The sequence below is a fragment of the Littorina saxatilis genome, linkage group LG4 (genome assembly GCF_037325665.1).
Source record: "Littorina saxatilis isolate snail1 linkage group LG4, US_GU_Lsax_2.0, whole genome shotgun sequence".
Classification (NCBI taxonomy): Eukaryota; Metazoa; Mollusca; class Gastropoda; order Littorinimorpha; family Littorinidae; genus Littorina; species Littorina saxatilis.
In genome coordinates this window covers 3,274,558-3,300,535 of record NC_090248.1, presented here as the reverse complement: position 1 = coordinate 3,300,535, position 25,978 = coordinate 3,274,558, and the positions used below count along the sequence as shown (strand labels likewise).

The window sequence follows — 25,978 nt, the reverse complement described above, 5'->3', positions numbered from 1 at the left end:
TTCGAGCTGAACATTTGTTTCAAATGAACATGATACCACAACACTCCAGAAATATTCTGACATCAGTGTTTGTAATTTTCCATTAACCACAATTTGAAGATTGTGTTTTGGACACCTTTTCAGACTGTAAAGCATTGATGGTGCTCTCATATTTGCTTTTGCTTTGTCTGACCCGTTTCTGCAAGTAGTGACATTTACACTCATTCACTATAATGCAAATGCAAGTTTAAATTCCTAAAGGCGTCTGCAGGACCAACCGCCTACCCCAGCTCTGAAGAATTACTTGACTATGATACAAATAAGTTTGCCTTCAGAAGATGTTCCCCTATTCGCATTCATGTATGTAAAAGGTAGAGCTACAGAGCATTTTCGAAGCAATCCTAACAGTTGTATCTAAAAAACAACAACATTACAATGAAAACATACCGCTTCTTTCAGCATTAATTTTACGTTTTAAATTTGCGCGGGCCGTAACAAGCATTGTATGGGGACCGTCATACGGCACAATCGCTATTTCCTTTCGATTAGAAACGTAACATTAATACTGATAGATGTCATTGCCTTTTTGTTTGTATCAGTGACTGATGTTGGGTAAGAAGCCTATATTTCATATTTGTCGCCGAACAGGTCAAAAGCACTTAATACGTGAGTGAAAGAAGAATAATAGTATGTATGTCCCTTAGACTTCTTAAAGCCAAGTTATCCATCAACCGTGTCCTAAACGGAGTCTGAGGTAGTGCGGTACATGTTTAGGCTTAACTACAAGTATCTTACGTGTTTGACAGGTAGGTGTCTTCCATCCCGGTTCACAGAGAGCACACTGTCCGTTGATGTTGTTACACGCTGCGTTGTCCTTACACTGGCCACATGTGTTTTTGCAGTCATTGCCATACGTGCCATTCGAGCATTCTGCACATCAGGCAACATGTTAAACAAAAAGTGTACCCATGCCCACACAGGAACAAGACAAAAGAAAAAGAAGTCGTGCAAAGTGAATCAGAGCGAAAAAAGACTGAAACTAAACATAGCGGAATCTAACATTTATATCGCCGAATATGTGCATACATGTGTTTATAATAAACATCACTCTATTTAGACAGGATCGCGCCAAATCACTTTACTTCTTTACATACCTTCTTTACACAAAGGCGGCTGCAACCCGACTTGGCAGTTTATACAGTGTCCGTCCACGTAGTTGCAGGCGTTATTCCACCTACATTGTCCACAGCTCTGTGAGCACTCCTGACCATATTTCGGATAAGTGCATCCTGTTCACAAAACATACAATGACGTTGTACTGCGTCTGTTTGCCACTAACCACCAACAAGCTATGATAGGCTTACAAGAACTATCTGTGTTTAATTTGCCTTTTTTTCTAAAGCCTCACAAAAAAAGCTATAACCACAATTTTACTGAAACCTGCATGCTTTTACTTTGAACTTAATGTCGCTAGCACAATGCTATTCAAGAACTGTAGCCGCTTTTGACGTGAACAAAAAACAGTGGTTATAATGTTGAAGATAGTGATGCTGATTAGCGATGCTGCAGTTGCTGATGCTGCTGTTGCTGATACTGATGATGATGCTGATGATAACAATTATGATGTAGCTATTACTCTTATTTCCGTGTAATTGTAAAGCGCGAATAATGTGTTTTGCAACATATACGCAATCATTATTCATATCATTATCATCACGAAAACACCTTGCTTAAAGCCAACCACAGTTACCTACAACAGTTAGGCATTGAATTGTGAGAATGTCATGATGTTGATGTATCGCCGCCAGTTGTAAATGTTCAAATACCACATAATTATCCGATTGCGGCGTTTACTATGGACAAAGACAACCTTCAACATGGCCAAATACCAACCTCAAACAGGCTGTTTTTTTCGTTGTTGTTGTTGTTGTCGTTGTTGTTGTTGTTGTTGTTGTTAGTTTGTTTGTTTGTTTATTGGAGGGGTGGTGGTGGTATTTTTGGCTTAGTCAATTACCAATGTGTTTGACTTCGGAATGAACTAACCCTTCATATTGTGTGTCATGCTGTATGTGTACTTGCCGTTCATGTTTAACGATTAAAAGACACAGAGCAAATGAATAAAAACAAAATTAAACAAGTCGCGTAAGGCGAAATTACTACATATGGTCAAGCTGTGGAACTCACAGAATGAAACTGAACGCACTGCATTTTTTCACAATGACCGTAGTCCGCCGCTCGTGCAAAAGGCAGTGAAATTGACGAGCCTGTTTAGCGCGGTAGTGGTTGCGCTGTGCTGCATAGCACGCTTTTCTGTACCTCACTTCGTTTTAATTTTCTGAGCGTGTTTTTAATCCAAACATATCATATCTATATGGTTTTTTTAATCAGGAACCGACAAGGACTAAGATGAAATTGTTTTTAAATCGATTTCGGAAATCTAATTTCAATCATAATTTTTATATTTTTAATTTTCAGAGCTTGTTTTGCATCGGAATGTAACATATTCATATGTTTTTGGAATCAGAAAATTATGAAAAAGAAGATAAACGTGTTTTTGGATCGTTTTATAACAAAAAATAATTTTAATTACAATTTTCAGATTTTTAATGACCAAAGTCATTCATTAATTTTTAAGCCTCCAAGCTGAAATGCAATACCAAAGTCCGGCCTTTGTCGAAGATTGCTTGGCCAAAATTTCAATCAATTTGATTGAAAAATGAGGGTGTGACAATGCTGCCTCAACTTTTACAAAAAGCCGGATATGACGTCATCATAGACATGTATCCAAAATATGAAAAAAAACCGTCTGGGGATGTCATGCCCAGGAACTCTCATGTAAAATGTCATAAAGATCGGTCAAGTAGTTTACTCTGAATCGCTCTACACACACAAACACACACACAGACACACACACACACACACACACACACACACACACACACACACACACACACACACACACACCGGCACGGTTGGCCTAGTGGTAAGGCGTCCGCCCCGTGATCGGGAGGTCGTGGGTTCGAACCCCGGCCGGGTCATACCAAAGACTTTAAAATTGGCAATCTAGTGGCTGCTCCGCCTGGCGTCTGGCATTATGGGGTTAGTGCTAGGACTGGTTGGTCCGGTGTCAGAATAATGTGACTGGGTGAGACATGGAGCCTGTGTTGCGACTTCTGTTTTGTGTTTGGCGCACGTTATATGTCAAAGCAGCACCGCCCTGATATGGCCCTTCGTGGTCGGCTGGGCGTTAAGCAAACAAACAAACACACACACACACACACACACACAGATAACACGCACACACACACACACACACACACACACACACACACATACATACACCACGACCCTCGTCTCGATTCCCGCTCTATGTTAAAACATTTAGTCAAGTTTTGACTAAATGTAAAAACGACAACAACACTGAAAAACAAAAACATCCACACAAAAATACAACATTACCGTTTTAAAAATCAATCCTTTTTTTGACAAATTGCAAGACGCCGTATGGCGACAAGCGTTTATGCACAATTCCATTCCACTTACCATACACCAGGGTTTTCCATGTGAATAATGCGGAATATAGACTAAGGCAACACAAATAAAAAAATTGTCTGTTAACGGTATCCCGACCGACCCTATTTTTTCGCGCGACCCTAGATTTTGGCATTTGGGAAAGAAAAAAAAAAGAAAAAAAAAAGTCTTTGTTTTTTGGCAAAATAACTGAAAAATATGTTTTTTGGGAAAAAATAAATACATAAAATAATCCCGACCTACCGACCCTATTTATTTTTGCCTATGTTACCGTAAACAGATTTGTTTTTGTTTGGCCTAACATACTTACGCGTTTGACACGTATTGCCTGTGTAACCCGGTGGGCACCTGCTACAGTGACCTGTACTCTTGTCACACGACGTGTTGTTGTAGCATGTGCAGCGCGTGCAGCCTTGGTCATATGCAAACCGCCTGTACGAGCCAGCCTGGCATTCTGTGGAAAACAATATATACAGTATTGTGTATATTTGACCAAAGCGTGGCATTTTATACAGATCCAGACAGTCAGTGTTGCTTCAAAACCGCGTTAGCTTTAGAGGTGAACAATGACTGTCGAGATCTGTTTAACATGTCATATTTTGGTCTACAATACAAATGACAATTATGCATCAATCAATTTTAGTTCGAACTTCACTTTATTTGTTTACCATTGAACGCCCGCAGACATGCACTCTTTTCATAGTCTCGGCCAGCCACCTACATATGAGTTTTTGTCGGACTCCGACTGTTCTTGTAACAAAGAAAGAAAATCCAATGCACAATCGATGTACATAAGGTAATAAATCGTACGATGTGTCCAAAATCATGTGCATATGTATTTTATCTATAAATTGCATCAACAGAAGTGTCCCTAAGATTCATGCAGTGTCTTTTCGGCAGATTAAGGCATTAACGTTCCCCCTACGTGATAACGAGTTTAACAGCTCTGCTAAAAGGACTGCAGTTTTCCGATGGCTATACAACTATTATTGTAGGCGTTTCGTGGAATCCCAACGCCAGACACATTCTTTTGGTCTTCTTTGTATGGCCAGCACAACAACAACAGATAGCGTGAAAGGAAAATACAATCACACCTGCCATTGTGACCATCTTTCAAAAGTGGCCACCTGCCCAAAACGACCACTCACACGGATCTAAGGTGCGGTTTTCTTCTAAATAATCCACCTTTCTATAGTAACCACCTGTTTATAACGACCACTTTGATCAGTCTCTGGAGTGGCCGTTATAGACATGTTCAACTGTACCTGTACAAGATGGAGAGACAAGGTTGAAGTTAGCTTTGCAAGTTTCACACTGCCCAGTGTTTTGTTCACACCGCAGACAACCGCTTGGGGTGCACGGAGTGTTGCACCAGGCTCCATGTCGACCATCAACACAACCTGTGACAAAGGTAAAGGTGCTCGACAACTAAATGCCGGACTCTTCGTCTTTTCTACAACTACTCATTTTACATTTGAATGTCATGTATTCAATCTTCTCATGTTCCTATCCTACATACACAGGGATTCATCACAGCTAACCTCTCTTCATTTGCAGACATAGCTCTACTCAATCTGACACATTTGTGTCAGGTAAAGTATAGCAGTGTTGCGCATCTCTTTTTATTTAAAAGAGCAAGGGGTGGGGATGGGGGAGGGGGCCCGGGTAGCTCAGGTGGTAGAGCACTGTACTTGTGATCGAGAGGTCGCTGGTTCGAATCCGGGCCGGGACGGACACGGGTCAACTTCATGTGCAGACCCAGAGACGGTATCCATGTCCCACCCCCGTGTCACCACAATGGCACGTTAAAGATCTTGGTCATTCTACCATAAGTGCAGATGGCTGATACCACCTAAACACGCAAACATCAAAAAGCCGTGAGGGCGTAAAACTCGAATCGTATAAACCAATTCATGTTCAATATAGGCAATTAAGACCTGACGGACAATAAGCCCCTTAAAATTTACTTTTTTTATGGGGGAGGGGGAGGGGAAGGGGGGGGGGGGGGTCAGATAAGGTTGATGACAAAGTCAGTATCAAGAATACGAACTTATCTAAACATCTTATTGGTAACTACCGTATCTAGAGTAGGATAGTAAGTTACATAAACTTACCGTTGTCGCAGGCACCAGAGACCTTATCACAGTTGCCTTTGCAGTACTGGCTGCACCTTGTGCACGTGTTGGTGTTGTGCTTGGAGAAGCCATCGGCACAATCTGTCAGTGTGGACACAGTCAGGAAGAGTTACAGAAAATAACACCCAGTGACATGGTTTTAAGGAATACTACTATATTTTCATGAAAGCATATGTATAAATCCAGATCGCATAACATCACATTAAAACGGTACGCAGACAGACAGACAGACAGACAGACAGACAGACACACACACACACACACACACACACAAACGCACATACATACACATGCTAATACGCACGCACACACATACACATGTAAATACGCACGCACACACACGCACACACACACACACACGCGCGCACACATCGACAATCACAGAGACACACACACACACACACACACACACACACACACACACACACACCACACCACACAACGGATACACACACACACCACACAACGAATATACACACACACACACACACACACACACACACACACACATACACACACACACACACACACACACACACACACACACACACACACACTCACACACACCACACGACGAACACTCACAAGTATCTCAGACAAGGCACCACTGTTTTTGATTCTACCTGTACAAGACGGAGGGTCAAGGTTGAGGTTAGCTTTGCAAGCTTCACACCGCCCAGTGTATTGTCTACACCGCAGACAACCGCTTGAAGTGCACTGTTTGTCACACTTGTCACCATGACGACCATCAGCACAACCTGTGACAAAGGTAAAGCTGCTCAACAACTAAATATTGATCTATTCGTAAAATCTACAACAGCTCTTTTTATGTATTCAAATGCCAAGTTTCAATCTCCTCATTTTCATAGCTTATAGATTTATATTGATTCATCACAGAGAAACCTGCAATCCTTTCCAGACATAGCTCTACTTAATTTGAAACGATTGTGTCAATTCAATTATAGCAGTGTTTTTTGCATATCCCTTTTATTTACAAGAGCAAGGGCAAAGGCTATCGATAAAAAAAAGTCGGTAAAAGGAAAGGAAAAGTATTGACCATTCGAAAAAGAAAAATGTTCTAGAGTATTTTGGGCAGCAAGATAACGTTAACAAAGCATAAACATGTTTGGTTGTTTTTACAGTACCGTTTATTGAACAAATATGGGTGGTATTACGACACTGGAGATGTGTATTTCTTCAAACCGGTGTCCTGTGCCTTTGCTTGTTCCAAGCTGTATTGCAACTTCGAAGGGTCTGTCAGTGTTGATTTGCTTCAGTGAGTTATTTAGGTCAGTCACACACACGGTTTGATATGCACGAGGACAACGAGGAATGACAGTCTTTTTTTTATTTTATTTTATTTTTCCGTCGGGTGGACACTCGGTTAGCTATGAGAGAGGGAGAGAGAGAGAGAGAGAGAGAGAGAGAGAGAGAGAGAGAGAGAGAGAGAGAGAGAGAGTGAGAGTGTGAGAGAGAGAGTGAGAGAGAAAGAGAGATAAAGAGAGAGATAAAGAGAGTGAGAGAGAGAGAGAACCAGAGAGAGAACCAGAGAGAGAACGAGAGAGAGAGAGAGAGAGAGAGAGAGAGAGAGAGAGAGAGAGAGAGAGAGAGAGAGAGAGAGAGAGAGAGAGAGAGAGAGAGAGAGAGGAGGACAGATATCTCTATTTGTCTAGGGGTCTGTGTTCCTGCTGGTGTACATCTTATTTGAGTGCATATCGGCTTGTGTGCGAGATCGTGGCTATATAATTTATGCACCGTCATCTGGGTTGGAAAGGTTAACTAAGTTACCTGAACACAGTGACCCTGTGTATTCTTGCTTGCACGCTGGACACGACAGTCCATCCTGACCGCATGTCGCACAGCCAGGGTTTATGTCCGTGCATGGACTCGCACACTTGTCACCATAATATCCATAGGTACAACCTGCAACAAACAACATTGATTTTACATTAAAATGTCAAATTACAAGTGCGTGTGTTTGCTTGTTTATTTGTGTCATTGCTCTAAGTTTATAGAGTCAGCCTTGTACCGACTTTTGACAGAAGATGAAGAGGAAGGTTTGTCTCCCAAGGTTTGTCTGTCTATGTCTGTCGGTGAATAAATATTCTCAAAAACTACCGAACGGATTTTTGTGACTTCTCAGGGCGTTTGCTTGAGGTGTTTTTATTCTGTTGGGGGCTATTTGATGACATCATGTGTGTCCGATTGCAAAATAGGCTTATGAGGTCAACCATGGGGGCAGAGATGGATATAACTCTGTGGTGTCTCAAGGGAGGGGGGGGGGGGGGGGCATGTTTATCAGTCTAATAGGGTACACTATAACACAAGAACATTGATTGATTAAAATCAACATGGCCGAAGCAATGTTTTCATAAAAGAAGCGGTATTGTACGGGCACATGTTGTATTTGGGTTACATGTGTTGCAGAGTATTTGAAAAATCGTAGGCATAAAAACATGCAAAGAAGAGTGACAGGTCCCTATTGTGAATATAGCCAAGTGGATAAATTGATTATTTATGTATCACACTAGTTTTACTGCTACAGCAGTCCCTCTCATGAACGGACACCATAGGGCCACTGCAAACCTGTCCGTACATTGCAGGTGGCCGGTCACGGGAGAGGGCCCCCCCCCCCCCCATCACACACACTCAGACACACTGACGGACTGAGTGAGTCTTTGCTACTGGTGAACGAGCTCTACTTGTCCTAAAACAATAAGGTCAAACTACTACAACTTATAACTGAAAGGAAAAAAAACCTGTCCTGTTTAAAATGACGTTAAATCAACGGAAGAAATCCTCAAATTCCTGAGGATACAGGCACCCCATGAAAGCAGCCACGAACACACTCACATAGGCACACAAGCTTGTGCAGATTCTTTGCAAAAATATGAATTGAAAACCTGCATGTCGTAATTTCTTTTTTGTGTGGCTTTATTGAATGCTTCAGGCAGTGACTTTTCCCTGTCCAGTTTTCTCTTTCGTCTCGCTTACCCCTCTCTTACCCCCCCCCCCCCCTTCCTCTCCACTCCCCGACAGCACAAACTTCTAATCTGCAAGGCAGAGTACACATTTTCTAAAAGGAAGACTACTCCTCTTTAATTATATCCAGAGATCTTCCAGCTGTCTCCACCATAAGCCAAGTGGTCGAGTCTTATACCCCCATTCCACACAACCGTTCTAGGTCCCGTTCCCGTACCGACCAAGGAACGGTGCGGGCACGGGAGGGATCGGGAGAGAACCGCAATGGAACGTAAATGATCGTTAACGGAACTTCTTTGAACGGTAGGGACGGTTGAGTTTGGGCTGCATGTTCAAAATTTTAGCCGTTCCCCTCCCGATCAGCATGAACGGTAATGGAACCTCAACCCATCAGTAACGGAACGCTTGGATCGTTAAAGGAACTTAAAGGCCAACATCCGCGGGAATTTTTCTCCTGGAGCGACCTAAACTTGAACCCGTCGCTATTCTTGCATGTCTGTTTACTTCGTGTTGCACGCAAAAATTGAGCGACTTCCTTGCCGCGTGGATTGACGAAGCTGTTTTATACTCGTGACTGAAAACACTGCAGTGCGTGCAGTTTTATTCTGTGGGTTCGACAGATTGACTAAATGTTGTAATTTCGCTTTCACGAATCAGGAACCGACAGTGTTTTTAAATTGATTTCGACAATTTAATTTTGATAATAATTTTTATATTTTTAATTTTCAGAGCTTGTTTTTAATCCAAATATAACATATTTATATGTTTTTGGAATCAGAAAATGATGGAGAATAAGATGAACGTAAATTTGAATCGTTTTATACTTTTTTTGTTTTTTACAATTTTCAGATTTTTAATGACCAAAGTCATTAATTAATTTTTAAGCCACCAAGCTGAAATGCAATACCGAAGTCCGGGCTTCGTCGAAGATTACTTAACCAAAATTTCAACCAATTTGGTTGAAAAATGAGAGCGTGACAGTGCCGCCTCAACTTTCACGAAAAGCCGGATATGACGTCATCAAAGACATTTCTCCAAAAAAAGAAAAAACCGTTCGGGGATATCAATCTCAGGAACTCTCATGGAAAATGTCATAAAGATCGGTCCAGTAGTTTGGTCTCAATCGCTCTACACACCATATATCCGGCTTTTCGTGAAAGTTGAGGCGGCACTGTCACGCTCTCATTTTTCAATCAAATTGGTTGAAATTTTGGTCAAGTAAAAAAACATTTTTTTTATAAAACGATTCAAATTTACGTTCATCTTATTCTCCATCATTTTCTGATTCCAAAAACATATAAATATGTTATATTTGGATTAAAAACAAGCTCTGAAAATTAAAAATATAAAAATTATTATCAAAATTAAATTGTCGAAATCAATTTAAAAACACTTTTATCTTATTCCTTGTCGGTTCCGGATTCCAAAAACATATAGATATGATATGTTTCGATTAAAAACACGCTCAGAAAGTTAAAACGAAGAGAGGTACAGAAAAGCGTGCTATCCTTCTCAGCTCAAGTACTACCCCGCTCTTCTTGTCAATTTCACTGCCTTTGCCATGAGCGGTGGACTGACGATGCTACGAGTATACCTCACGCCGGAACCTCGGCTGTACCCGCGGATAACCGCAGGCTCTGCAGACTGTTCACCGCAGACAGAAATTGTCAACACGAGTGGTGAGTGTCTGCAAAAAATCGTCTCTGCTTTCTCTAAAATGACATATCATTACAAAACTATTGTTTGTACTTCAACCTAAGGTATTATAGCACCCTACCATCGATTTAATTTTTTCCTTTCGTTCGTATGAGCTTCGAGTATTTGTGCATTTCTTGTAAAAAGTGCCAAAATTCTGACTTTACACATTTATTACGGAAATCCAAGCTTATTAAACAAGTTGCAGAAGTCAGAATTTTGGCACTTTTTACAGGAAATCCACAAATACTCGAAGCTCAGCCTTCACATACGAACGAAAGGAAAAAATTAAATCGATGATAGGGTGCTATAATACCTTAGGTTGAAGTACAAACAATAGTTTTGTAATGATATGTCATTTTAGAGAAAGCAGAGACGATTTTGTGCAGACACTCACCACTCGTGTTGACAATTTCTGTCTGCGGTGAACAGCCTGCAGAGCCTGCGGTTATCCGCGGGTACAGCCGAGGTTCCGGTGTGTATACGGTCTTGCTGAAAAATTGCATTGCGTTCCGTTTCATTCTGTGAGTTCGACAGCTACTTGACTAAATGTTGTATTTTCGCCTTACGCGACTTGTTTTTTCTTTTGTACATTCTCAGCAGAATTCTTTTAGTTCAACCCAATGTACTGCCCAGATAACATCTTGTTTACTGTCGGCGTTGTTTTCATGCATTGTACCACGTTCTATGATGTTTTGGATACATAAATAACAAGTCGCGTGAAGCGAAATTATAAAAAACGCTGGCGCTGGACCCGAGTACTCTTCAGACTGGCTCGCTCCCCCAGTATGAAAGTTTTTGTCTTGTGCACGTGGATTAAAAAAAAATATATATTTATTTATTTTACACAATTAAAAAAATTATTAGAGTAAAATAAAACATTAAAACGTTCATAATAAACAATAGCAAACAAGAATTTAAAAAAAAAACACAAAAAAACATAGACCACACATGCCGGGAATCGAACCCGGATCACTTGGGCGGACGTGCTACGACAACTTTACAGGCATGAGACCAAGGGTAGGGCGGATGGTGGCGAGAGAGGTGAAGGGACGGGGAATTTTTACAGTGCCGTGGTGTGCCGGGCTGTGAGCAGTGCCCGCCAGTGTTTTGCTCAGGCACCGTCGCGGCAGACTCGCCTTAGTTATTCTAACCATCTGGTCAACTATCGTCTTCATCTCTAAGGCAGACTGATACCAAGAGGTGTAAGTTACGCCCGCCTTCAGGCTCAGGCATTTTCAAACGCTCGACTCAAGACTATTTACTAGAGTTGTGCGTTTGAATCACTGTGTCCCTGTCGCTCTCTCTCGTGCTCTCTGTCTCTCTTTCAGTCTCACCGAGACTGTAGTTTCTTTGCCGAGACCAAATCCCCACCGGCTGCTGCGCTGGCTTGCTTGCAAATCGTCTCGCATGCGATACGCATGCTTTTCTCGTGATCGGCGGTTCTTTTTGGCGAACTGCCTCGGGTTCAAGTTTAGGTCGCTCCAGGAGAAAAATTCCTGTGGATGTTGGCCTTTAAAACAACGGTAACGCAACGGTAGCGCTCTCACACACTGAGTTGTCATACCCACATTCCACACATCCGTTCTAGGTCCCGTTCCCGTACCGAAGGACGGCTGCCACTATGGTCAGACGCTGTTGAAAGATGCCAAAAACGGCCGTTTGCGCAGCGTTCCATTGTTGTGGCAGCAGTCCTTGGTTGGTACGGGAACGGGACCTAGAATGTCTGTGTGGAATGGGGGTATAACTTTTGACACCGACAAACTGAAGAATGAACAGATCTATGAGGTAACCGTCTCAATGGTCCAGGCTCAGGAAACAAAGAGTATATATGGCCTGGGGCGATTGTAGCTTCCCTTCTTCGTGTCCGATAGACAAGGACAATAAATAGTAGAGCATAGTGCAATTTCATGTTGGCATCTTCTCCACTGAAAGCAAGAACCCAAAGACTGAAGACCAAACCCCCTCCTGCTGGGTACACGTGCACTTAAGTTAACACAAGACTGACACCTCTGCTTTGACCTGTGTGCCAGGAGTCGGATGAGAGAGAGAGAGAGAGAGAGAGAGAGAGAGAGAGAGAGAGAGAGAGAGAGAGAGAGACAGAGACAGACATAGAAAGACAGAGGCGGAGAGACTCAGAGGGAGACACAGACAAAGACACACAAACAGAGAGAGAGAGAGAGACAGAGACAGAGAAAGAGAAAGAGAGAGAGAGAGCCTCTGAGAGAGAGACAGACAGACAGATGACAGATGACAGAGAGTGACTCGAGACGGAGAAACAGATAAATTAACACCGGGTGAGAGAAAATGACTCGAGAGAGAGAGCATGAGATCGAGAGAGAGACAAAGAGAGAGAAAGAGATTGAGACAGATACACTCACAGACACTAAGGCAGAGCGAGGGAGAGTCGGAGAGACTTGCATGGAGTGTACGGGACAGACAGTGTGTGTTGCTATAAACAGACAGACGAGGTGCAGCTCATTTCCGAAACAGCGCAAATGGGACAACAGTGACATGATACTGTTTGAATTCAAAACAAGCGCAGCTCATTTCCGGAACAGCACAGATGACAAAGTTGGTTTCAACAACTGATCTCGTGAGAACGGTAACAAACGACTCATGTCACCTCTCCGAACGCATTACAATAGATAGCCGCTCCTGCGGACATCAACAATGCACTCAAAGCCTCTTCGGCACCAGCTTGGTCAAAAACGGAGGAAAATGGTGCTAAACTAATTAGATAAAAGATACACTTAGTGTCCTCGAACGTCCAAATACTTCTATAGTGTATAGTTTTATGGCCCTTTTGTACACACTTGGGCAACTTAAACGACCAATAACTAAAGACAGAGCAATGCTCACTTATGCTTCGCTTGAGTGTACGATCTTCACATTCGAGACTAAAGCTATAGCTATATAGTATTAGTGTAAATGTGGTCAATTAATGTTGATGTTAAAGAGAGGTTACTGAACGCCAGGCTGTCTGGGTTTTGTGTTGATAAATATTAAAATTACCAAGAAATAAAAATAATACGATTGTCACACTTAATAATCCATATATCCTGATGATCAATGCATTTATGAAACCAAGATGAACTTGCGGCTGGGTTTCTATATATACGCAACCAAGCAGGTATGAATTGGATTGTGTATGTCATTTTCAACCTGAGGTGTTCAATATTGTCCATTTTCAGATCAGCCCTGCACTCACTTTACATACTTTGCTATGGAATCATTCACATCAACAGCAAGACCAACTACCGAGCTGTCTTGCCGGAGTATATAATAATGAGGTATGTTCAACATGCCATCACTAATACGTGAGTCTAACCGTGTCTCTGAAATTCCAAACAGATGCGTAAGCTGCGAATTCTGATTCAGTAAGACACAAAGATCGTTAGCACCTTGTTGACTTTATCTTAAATAAAAACTGAATCAAAACAGGGATTTTAGAGTATGTCTTATTATTTAACATTATAAACAAATATACAGTTTGCTTATGTTTGAGTAAAGCTGTGCTTTATGTGAAGAAAACCATTCAACAGAAGTCGCAAATACATGTTTGATTTTGTAAAAGAAAATGTACCTTCCTGGGGGCAATTGCTTATCTCACTTCTTCTTGTCGTTCGCCTAGGTTACACTTGGAGTCCAGCTCTGGTTATGAAGCTGCTAGTGACACCGGGAGTTGTGTGAACGATTATTTGTGTAACTGCACGATATACTTTTATCAGGTTGATTTATTTATTTTCAATTATGCATCAAACATGCTAGTGTTTCCAGTTCTATTTAGTTATTGTAAGACAAAACTATTAATGCTAACATGTTTGGGGATAGGCTTTAACAATTTCATAAACTAGTATTGTGTAACACAATAACAGTTAAGTTATATGAATCTCATTTATTTAGTATAATAACAAGAAAGCAAACATTGTAATCATGTCTCTGACAATCAAGTTATATCTAAATTCATAGAGACGTGCATGCATGTACAGGGTGACCCGAACAAATGCAACCCCAACATATGCGAATACATTCTGCATCTGTTTTACGAACTAGTTTATATTTACCGTAAACTAATTTTAGCTTGAGCATGATAATAGCACCAAGTTTCAAGTGATCTGGTTGCTCTTTCCAAAACAAATATCCATATTATGGAATCGGCTGAAAAGAAGGATCTTTGACTTTGGGCGGCAACCACAATTCCAAAAGATATTCCCCAAAGTAAAAGTCTGGAAAGTTTAAAACGGGTGAGAGTGGGTACTGCTCAATGTCAAACATCCTACTTTTCAGCATATTCCTGAATTTGGATTTGTTTACTCGAAATAGCACAAAAATCAGACCGTTTGACCTATAAATTGAAAACGTAGTGATATGATCTATTAACATACAATGAAGCACAAGTGAATTAAATACTACAAGTTCACATAACTGTTCAGTGGCTCTATCGACGCCCGTTTCTAACCGCTTGCTTCCCGTTATATAATAAACCGTCCATAGATCGTCGTCCTCCGGAACAAAATCCTTTGTATGCCATCGATAATTTAGGATTCTTGGTAGGAACATCCTGTCATGCAATGACGTCATCGACGTTCGCGCCGTTTGGCGATTGGTCACAGAATTTCGGAGCCAGGCAACAACATAATGTCGGTCACGCTTGAAGTTAACGCTACTTAATATTGCTTTCCAAACTGTTACGAAGTGAACGGGAGCATAGGGTCAGTTATTAACTTAACTTACCTAGAAAAGTGAGATAAAGAGAACAGTACACAGATACGGACAGAGAGACTCGGATTCTCGAGTCGAGTCAAAACTTATACCTATATACGCTCGAGAAATCAAGTGTAATATTTGAAGTTAAAATCTCTCTCGCCTACAGTGCGACAAAATAGCTCAGTTGGTAAAGCGCCCGATCGCTTTTCTTAACATTGGTGGTTACGGGTTCGAATCTCTTCGACGGCACATTCAACACTTTCTTTACACCCCCGGTATAGGGGTGTGTATAGGATTCGGTCCATGTGTTTGTTTGTTTGTTTGTTTGTTTGTGTGTTTGTGTTCGCATATAGATCTCAAGAATGAACGGACCGATCGTCACCAAACTTGGTGAACAGGTTCTATACATTCCTGAGACGGTCCTTACAAAAATTGGGACCAGTCAAACACACGGTTAGGGAGTTATTGGTGGATTAAGATTCTACAAGGAAGGGGGTGTTTTTCCTACCTCGGAGGAATTTCTTGTTTTTTAAATTTCTGAACTCGAAATGCTTGTATTTTATTCATTTGCTTCATTCCAAATGTTTTGGATGATGTAATGAATCGAAATAATAAAAACAAAATGCATAATTGGGCCAAAGTCAAAAGGTGCCAAATGGAACACTATATTTTCATTTTATGTTTTAATACTTTCTTTTTTGCATTTTTGACACTATTAATTAATGTACTTTTAATGTTTTTTAAAACTAACCCTGCAGTTTTTCAACCAACTGAATAAATTTGTGTTTTGTGTCCTGCTCTGAAATCTGTTTCTCGTGACATACAACATCTTCAGTGCTGTTTTTTGTTACCTTAAATGCCAATTTCAAGATGGAAATATATCTTTTTGTACAAAATCCAACACACTCTTTTGAATTATGGTCAAAAGAAATGTTCTAATATAATATCTTTTAAGCATGGCCATGAAAATGTCACGTCACTAGAAACAGATTTTTGGATTTTCTGCAAATCTTCCTAGACAAAACAACAAAGACTTTTCAGACAAACCATGTAGCATTTGTTTTCTAACATTTATTTAACTTGTGTAAAGAGACAAGAAAATCCTGAAGTAAATTTTTGCATGAAAAACAACACTTTTCCAGTTTCTTGTGACAAGTCAGTGTGACGGAAGAGATTAGTTTTCCGTCACATGTTACGAGAAACATTTTTATTAACATTAATCCTGTAAAATCGAAAGTTAGTTGTGTGCTTCTGTTCCGTAAAACTTCGTTAACATAACATTACAAAGAAGAATAAGCACTCAGTTTTTCTTAGAAGGATGTTCTTTCATGTCTCTCGTTATTTTTGGACCCCGCGTTGTTCCCTGTGACGTGTAAAAAAGCGTGTGACGGATTCAGAAAACTTATCCGGTCGCAAGGACGCCATGCGTTCGAATGTGCCAGAAACTCGTATGTCGCTCAGACCACTTTGCGGATGTCGTAAAAGCAGCTGCCGTTAATCGAGATCGAAAGTAATCGCGTGCTGTCTCTCGTGACGTTTGTGACAGATTTTTTGCAACGTGTCAAAACTCGTTTTAATTTTGGTACCATGCTATTTTTTTTAGCTTTTAACATGTAGCCTACATTGATAACGTTTTGTTGACCCCAAAACGATGGCTCTTTCTTTTCATTTTCTTTATGCAAAAAAGCAAAGAAAGAGGAATTTAGTGTGACAGAACATGTCACAGGAGACTGTAGTTTTTTAACCTTCAAATTCTCAATGTTGATTGTTTTTTTCATATTGAATTTGAAGACCAATTCAAATAAAAGAATGAACTTTACTGAACCGGCCCATCTGTTCTTTATTTAAGAAAAAACAAGGTTACACTGTTTAATTTTGCATTTCTAATGACACCCAAAAACGAGGCTTTAGAAACGGCAAAAAATAGGGGGAAATTAGGATAAGAAATTCATAACAAAATACTTACAATAAACTTTGTGTTCTGAAACTTTGGCAAACACTTTAGTACAATAGTATTGAGAGCTTTAGTTAAAATATTGAAAAAAATCTTTAATTTATTAGCCTTTTAAAAATGTCACATGACAAGAGGCACCTTTTGACTTTGGCCCAATTATTGAGTACTTCCAGCGGACAATTTCCCCAGAATTACTCATTCTATTTTTGTGTGTATAGTAACATCAGCTTTTGTGAAGATGTAATGCCCTATGGGTAACACCGCGACCACATGTAATGATGAGATCAATAAAATGTACAAAACACAAATACGAACGGGAAAACTCAGAAACCGACGAGTTGACACTTGCTCGACTCGAGAACCCGGGCACGTGTAAGGTATGTTTGCAGTTCAACTTGTAATTTTCACGTCTGGTATCGTGTGTCTGGTTAGCAAGGTGGTAAGATGTTTGACTCCAGTGCCGGCGGTCTCGATCGAGTTCGAGTCCCGTAAATGGCAAGACTTTTGTACAACTTTTTGTTCTCAATTTTTCAAAATTTCTTCTTTTCTGAACTCTATATTCTTGTATTTTATTCTTTTTGGTTTTGAGTCGTGTATTGGACATCGAATATAATGCGCAAGTGCCACTGATTGAACAGCTTTCCCAGAATCCCGTATTCTATTTTTAGTACGGAATACCCCCCAAAAAATGTCAAAGGGCATATGCATCACCGCTTGTCGACTGATAGTAATGATAGTAGATCACTTCTAGTATATATGGACTTCTGAATTAAGATAATGTACACCACATATACAGTATTTTGTTTAACAGATGCAGAAGTTATTAGCATGTTTATGCATTGCACATTTTAGGGGGGTCACCCTGTTCCAGACGAATCAAAGGCCAGTGTACATTGGTGTTCTGCGTGTTTTTGCAGGTCCGCACGTCCGTTCTCGCGCCGTGTCTTTGCAAAAGAGGGTATATAGCGAGTACTCATGAAGGTGCATGTGTGTGGCAGGTTGTTTGGTCCCTCATTATAGGGGTGTGACAGACTCCCAACAACCAACCCCTTATCCTTTTTATGAGGCAATATGTTCAAGCAAGCAATGGTCATTATCGTAACTTACTGAAAATATCGAACACTTACCGTCACATTTTCCGTTGTGTCTGTCACAGCCACGATCACAGTTGGTTCTGCATGGTACACAGGTGTTGTCACTGAGCATGTAATCCCCACTCTGACAGACTGAATGTAAAGCAATATTTAAATGCCAGGATAACGATGAAGACTAAACACATTAATATGAGTTATTTATAATATGCTGACTGTTATCAAATAATAACAGACATGATGGGAACATGGATATCAGCATGAGCCGGAGACAAATGCTGATATCATGTTAAGACATATCGGTTATTATTTGCTAATATAATGAGTATATTAGAAATAACGGTTTTATTACTGTCCATTTCGACAAAAACAAAAAAATAATCGAAGCGACCCCGGCCCCGCGAATGAGTTGGAACAGCCGCAATGGAAACTGGAACGCTCTTTTTTAATTATGCTTGTCAGTCAAAGCATTCTCGTGACCTGGGTCAGCCAATCACTCACCTGATGTGATGAATATTAACAGGTGAAATGCGTTCACACAACAATCTAACAAGATAAACTATGTTGAACATGCGTTTCAGTTGCCTCGATATATCTTGTTCAACTGAGAGCGACAGATTTGCAAAGGACGCCAGATAGAAAGGAAATGACGTGAAGACATATTTGACGTAAATTAAGTGACGTAAATTTACTTGTATCGTCAAAACGTTGACAATGACATTTTGAAGTGAGTGGTTTGGCATTGCAAACACAGAAAGTGGGTGGTGCCTGGCCGTTTTGTAAAGCGCCCATCGACAAAACTGGCTTTTCGGTATTTTTTAGATAAAGGGTGTAGTCAGTGCCCCCCACGGACGCCTCACCTAGAGGGTCCCGAGACCCCCACTTTGAATGTTTATAGGGTCTACGCGGAGTTTAGAGGGTCCCAAGAGTCCATGGTCCCCAAACCCCTTGTGTTCATATTAACAGCTATTGTGTTTTCAGCGTTGCAATAGGGTCCGATATTTAGAAAAGACAAGTATAATGCCGACGAGTCGAAGACGAGTCGCATTATACTTGTTCGAGTCTAAATATCGGACTCTATTGCTACGCTGATTACACAATAGCGATTATATAGCTGTTCCGACCTTGATTTGTTGTTCCAAACTTACAAAATGACAGTTTTTGCGTCGATGCGTTGATCTCAGGTTTTGATAGCAGACGCCGTTTCTTATGCGAATTAGTTTTGCGCAGGCGCCACAATGCGAGCAGACGGCAGCGAAGTTTTCAATTTGGGTGAATGGCATTTATACTTGTCTCGTCATGAAGCGAATTGTTCAACCTCAGTTATAAACGACTACATGAATATTAGTGCCATGGGTTGTACATCAATACTTCAGAGGGGAAGTGGGGTATTTAGTGTAGAGTTACGAGATAAGAAAAGCCGAATACGAAAGTTTGTGTCAGTCGTAGGCTTCCATCTTTCGACTTTGGGCATTTTGTGGTGTTTTGGGACAGAAAATAATTGGTTTAGTCCTGTTTCATCGGGAAGTTAGCTATCGACATTTGTAAAGCTGAAAAACATTCCCGAGAAGAATTTCAAGTTGTCAGTGTATGCTGTTGTCGATTGTTAACATCGTGTGGTACAGATGGGTAAACCGGAACCATGCGTCTTTGTTATTGCCAATATGCTTTTGGATATTGGCAAAAATGGCCGACTTCCGTAGCATTATGCTTTGATGATGATGTTGAGACCATCCAATCACAGCCCCCGAATTCCCCCATGTGTCCATGAGAATAGCTATATAACGCGTTGATATCACGAATTAGTGTGATATGAAGTGTATTTTTTTCATCAGAATATTCGAAAAGGACACTTCAACAATTCCTTGTTAAATGGAACACGCAAACACTCTTTTCCGTATCGTTCCGGTGTGAAATTGGCATTTGCACTTGCACTATACTTGACTGACGATTACAGTCTGAAAAGAGTACCCACAGTACGCACGATAGCAACACTGTAGTGCGTCCCGGGACCCGCTCTTTATGGGTTTAGTGCGTCCCGGGACCCCCCTCGATGAATTTCTAGTACGTGATTTTGGCTTCTAGTGCGTATAGGACGCAGGGACACGCACTTTGGGCAGCCCTGGTAGTATCTGGTGGGCGGTGCCTTGCTGTTCCGTAAAGCACCCACCGACAAAACTCGCTTTTTGGTATTTGTTTTAGATAAAGAGCATCTGACAGCATTTGAAGTGTCTTTAGAATAAGTCACGCTAATATAATTAATTCCAATGTTTACATTTTCTTGTTCATTTTTAGTGTGGTTAACAAAACGGGTCCCTGCCTGAACGTTGCACCATTTAGAGGGTCACCTAGAATCCGTCCTCTTTGAACAAAAAGCCACATGGTGCACTGGAATAATAACAATCAACGTTAAGGTACTGCACGGTCAAACATCAACCGACACACGTCGTTCTTACCATCGAACAACAAGCACAATTCGGAAACATTACCACATTCTTGTGAGAGAATCATATTGTCTGCAATCACACGTTCCATAAACTAACCTTGTTTACCTTTTTTTCCCCCAATAATATTACTCGTATGGTGACAGCGACTGCTTCGGCACTTTTTTTGGGGTCTGCTTCCTTTGATTATCAATATACAGAACATATCATTTTCCAGAAGTTACCTCGACAGACGTCACATCTTTTATTCTGATAACCCCTAAAACCTGCCAACAATTCGGAGAAAGAGATAAACTCAAATTAAATCACATTTTATGTAACGAGGTTTGTTGCATAATCAATACACACGAGCTTTTTTCAACCAGCCATGGACTAATTTAATAACATACGTACACGTGTGTGTGTGTGTGTGTGTGTGTGTGTGTGTGTGTGTGTGTGTGTGTGTGTGCGTGTGGTGTGTGTGTGTGTGTGTGTGTGTGTGTGTGTGTGTGCTTGTTCTGAGCATACAACTGTGTATGTGTGTGTGTATGTGTGTGGTGTGTGTGTGTGTGTGTGCTTGTTTTGAGCATACAACTTTGTGTGTGTGTGTGGTGTGTGTGTGTGTTTGTGTTTGTGTGTGTGTGTGTGTTTGTGTGTGTGTGCTTGTTTTGAGCATACAACTTTGTGTGTGTGTGTGTGTGTGTGTGTGTGTGTGTGTATGTGTGTGTGTGTGTGTGTGTGTTTTGAGCAAACAACTTTGAATGTGACAAAGTAAAAATTTAAATCAACAATATCAGCGTGATTTATTCTAAAGACTGATATTGAAATGCTGTCAGAAAATACTCTCTTTATCTATAATAATACCGAAAAGCGAGTTTTGTCGGTGGGTGCTTTACGGAACAGCAAGGCACTACCCACCCACTGAGTGTGCAATGCCGACCCCCTCACTTGAAATCTAAATTATCAAAGTTCGGAAAAATTAAGTGAAACTGCGTCACTCGCTTTACGTCAAATGTATCTTTACATCATTTCCCATCCGTCTAGAGTCGGTTCTAAACCTGTCGCTCTCTGTTCAACAAGAAAATCCGAAGCAACCGAAACGCATGTTCAACATGGTTTATCTTGTGAGATTATTGAGTGTTAAACGCATTTGACCTGTGAATATTCATCACGTCAGGTGTGTGACTCTGATTGGCTGACCCAGGTCACGAGAATTCTTTGACTGCCAGGCATAATCAGGTAGGAGCGCCAAGTTCCCATTGCGGCTGTTCTGTCTAATTCGCGCGGTCGCTCCGAAATTTCTGTTGGTCGATATAAACGGTAATAAAACCGTGATTTCTAATATGTTGACTGTTAGCAAATAATAACAGGCATGTCTCACAAACGATATCAGCATTCGCCTGAACGGCTCATGCTTGATATCTTTTTTCTCGACATGCCTGTTATAAAACAGTCAGCATATTAAAAATAACTCATAATATCCAGACGCATGCGTACAGACATGTCTGTTGAGAAATTCGACTCTATAAATAAACATGCGCTGGCTGATTTGGGTCAAATCGCCACCGATGACCGATTACAGTTTAGTTGTTTTTTACTCCCCCGTATATTCGGGATCGCATTGTGGTTTAATGATGTTAGTTTTGTTTGTTTGTTGTTTGTGTATGTTTGTCTCTCCTTTGTTGTCTCGCACGTATATATCTGTTATGTGAAGAACGATTGAGCTGGCATATGTTATGTGTACCTTGGAACTGGTTGACTATATTTCATGTCCGGAATTTAAAGATACATCCAGGGGAAACACAAACTGACTGTAGTGTTTCCGTTGCATTGTTTACATGCAACACAAGACTAAGTGCGCACGGACAAGATTATGAAATCCACATCAGAGTTCGGTGGGTTATGGAAACAAGAAAATACCTAGAATGTTTCCCCCGAAAGCGGCGTATGGCTGCCTTAATGGTGGTATAAAACAAAATTGCCATACACGTAAAGACCCACTTGTGCAAAAAAAACATTAGTGAACGTGGGAGTTTCACCCGATGAACAAACAACGAGAAGAAGAAGACAATGTCAACATTCTAATTCTGTACCAAGGAATGTACAATGGAAGTTTGTTAAATATGATAGTAGTTGTGTGTTATATTATGCTAATATTTTATACAGAGAACTCAATATGACGGGGCAATGTTCACCGACCAAAGTAGCAGATTCCAGTGTCCTGAAAGCAGATGTTTTTAAGATGTCCCCCGCCGCATTCATATCCACAGTATTGCCCGCATTGCGGTCCGTACGACCAACTGCGCACTGTACAACACCACTGGGAACTGCACACACACAGACACACACACACACACACACACGCACGCACACACACGCCCCCCCCCCCCCACACACGCGCACGCACGCACACAGACACACACACACACACGCATTCACACATACACACACACACACACACACACACACACACACACACACGCACACACACACACACACACACACACACACACACACACACACACACACATTAGTTTCAAGATTGGATTCGGCTAGGTAAATGATTGTGATTTCAGTTCAACACTATCTCACGTCATGTTATTGTATATGAATACGGAGGTTGTGACTGAGCCACTCTTCCGTCCGTCTTGAATGATCAGTGCAAGAATCACTGTGAGCTTAATTGCTACATGTGTTTGCAGTTCTGATACGCACAAACACACGGTAAGACATTTAGATGAAAGAACATGCTTAACAAAAAGTGACTGATCTCACAAGAAGGCTACTCTTTGCAAATTTATATTTGAAAAAAAGAAAGAAATGGACGCAGAATTTGCCTTCCCCGCCGCTCTCAACCACAAAGAAATGATTGCATTTAGGGTTTTAAAAACACGCGCCCGAAAATATTAGCGTCTTACACTTGTGTAATATATGATTATGTTAATTCAGGGTGGTTCAAATTGACATAATACAAGAAATGCGTCATGTTTAAATATATTGAACGCCATGCTTTTCTATTTGAATTAGTTTCTTTTAGAAACAGTACTAGTTGTCATGTGATAAAACGTTACTGTGATAAGAGGTACAACACTGAAGCAGTTTAAAAAAAACCTACATGACCTGGACTTTGTGAAATGTGTGTAAATTGAGTAGATGAGAAGATTAAAACGGATACTATGATAAAACTGATTGTGCGCCTCATATTCTTCATGAAACAAAAAAATGGAACGGTGAAACTTGCAATGTTGCTTTGGTCAATTACTTTTTTAAGGTTATTTAATGTTGTAAATGTACATTACAAACGCGACATCATCTGACTGAATAAAAGAGGGATCATTCTTTAAACGTATTTGGAGTTCTTGAAGAAAAAAAAAAAGTATAACCCCCTTTGATTCATCATTTGTTTTCTGCACTTATTGAATAGGGGCAAAGTGGGTGTCTCAAGTCTTGTTGCAGACTAGCTTTTTGTTGACCCCTACCGTCGATAAAGATGACAAAATATAAGGATATGCTCCCCTGGGATTGACGAACAACTTGTCTTCCAACAGTGTAACAGCCATCTTATATTGTATTTTTGTGAGCAATGCCATTAAGCATCATATATATCTCATAAATATGCACCCCCTCTCCCGAAATACACGCGTAAAACCCGGACTATCCAGGCCAACGCAGTGTTCTCCCAAGTTCACTTAAAAAAAACAAAAAAACTCATTCCTGGACTTAAATACGCGTCTGTCGAAAATAATAATCAACCAGTCAATCAACCAATCAAACAATTAAACAATCAGAATGTTGTGTGTATATGTCTTGGTTGAAACGTGCAAGTTCATTTGTCTGACTTTCATAGCATACACATCACGGACATACTAACTGATATATCAGAAAACTGTTCGTTTGCACATGCTAGACAATGAATCGATACCATCTCGGTAGCAGGCACTGTCGATCTTACTCAAAAGGTATGTTTGTACACTTTTGATGTAAAAAATATTATTGAAGGAAAACACAACCAATCAATCAAACACACACATAAACAAAGACATACACACCAATGTAGTAACATTCTCTTACCCAGTACTTTAAGTTCACACAGATTCAAAACCTGATTATCTGGATCTGTTGTGTAGGATTTGGTAAGTCGAACCACTTGGCCATACATCACAGAACTACAGCGCACAGACCGCCCTCTGTTGCCGTTGTTAAAGACCCTGACACACAGCTGACCGTCGACAGTGATGTTGAATGGGTACAGACGACCATTGACTGTTAGAAAGAAAGACACATGAAAACATGGAAGATGGCTTGCTAATTCACAGTCATATTTACTTTATAGTGAGCATGCATGCAACTGTTTTTACTTTTACATTACATGTGTTTCCTTTGGAATGGACACCATTGTCTATGTTTGCATCTCTTTCTTTGTGCCTTTCCTTAGTGGCAACATTCCTATTTTGAGGGAACAGATTACACGACAGTTATTTTTGTTTTGTTTGGAAAGGTATTTTTTTCTTCAGAAAATGTGTTTTTGTCTAATAAAGTGGCATTTGGATGATTTATTTGTGTTAGAGTTGCCGGTTTTTTTCTCAGCAACTTTTCAGGGTAAACACAGTTTTGGGAAGACTATCATCTTCAAGAAAACAATAAATATAGATATTTGAGGTATGTTTTATTTTACTCTTAACATGTCCTACCGTGCAACCGTGCAATAACAGAGCATGTTCTTCATACTAAGTCTTATTAACATGTGTTTCTTCTCTCGGGCAGATCATGGGTCATAGATCATAGGCAAAAAACAATCGGTAATAAGGCAAGATTATGTTATTTATTAGAATTTCAACAAATCGTTCATCGATAATTCAAAGAAAGTATGTCACTGCACGTAGACATTATTCCTGGAAACAAGACAAAAAGACAAAATAAAAACAAGGCCCTTAGATTGCTTACCAAATTATGCAATAAGATTCTGCGTTATACAATACTACTACCACGCAGGAGGACTGCTGTCATTTTGCAAATTAAGTGTTTTGAAAGCTTATTCCCTCACTTAAATCAGGGCTCCCCACGGACACCCGTCCTAGAGGGTCACCGGACCCCCGCCTTTAATGTTTAGAGGGTCCATGGACCCCCTAAGTGGATTTTTAGAGGGTCCCAAGAGCCCCGGATCACCAAACCCCCTGTGTACATACATAACACATTGTGATCGCGAATAATGTGATATGAATAATAATGTGATATGAAGTGTTTTGGGTTTTTTAATTACCAGACTATTGGAGGAGGACAACTGGTTTGTTAAATGTTACACACACGCACACGTTCAACTTGACTCCTGTTCTTTCTTTTGTAATGTTAGCTGACGACTACAGTCTGAAAAGAGTACCTACGGGACGCAAGACGACGAACATTTAGTGCGTCCCGGACCCGCTCTTTATAGGTTCAGTACGTCCCAGGACCCCCTCCATGAATTTCTAGAAGTGATTT

General features: G+C 40.6%; 2 protein-coding genes across 2 annotated transcripts in view; one reads left to right on the top strand and one right to left on the bottom strand.

Moving 5' to 3' along the window:
* The window catches only part of LOC138963626 (multiple epidermal growth factor-like domains protein 6), a 50,344-nt gene extending 32,152 nt beyond the window's left edge, over window positions 1–18,192 (bottom strand). Inside the window, exons 1-8 of the mRNA XM_070335473.1 lie at window positions 18,114–18,192; window positions 7,434–7,568; window positions 6,269–6,403; window positions 5,625–5,726; window positions 4,776–4,910; window positions 3,821–3,964; window positions 1,134–1,268; window positions 775–909 (exon numbers count right to left, since the gene is read on the bottom strand). Of these exons, the coding sequence (XP_070191574.1) occupies window positions 775–909; window positions 1,134–1,268; window positions 3,821–3,964; window positions 4,776–4,910; window positions 5,625–5,726; window positions 6,269–6,403; window positions 7,434–7,568; window positions 18,114–18,192 (1,000 nt within the window). The remainder of the gene's footprint in view (window positions 1–774; window positions 910–1,133; window positions 1,269–3,820; window positions 3,965–4,775; window positions 4,911–5,624; window positions 5,727–6,268; window positions 6,404–7,433; window positions 7,569–18,113) is intronic.
* LOC138965698 (uncharacterized) overlaps window positions 1–25,978 on the top strand; it is a 268,534-nt gene that overhangs the window by 182,373 nt on the left and 60,183 nt on the right. The gene's annotated exons all lie outside the window — the stretch shown is intronic.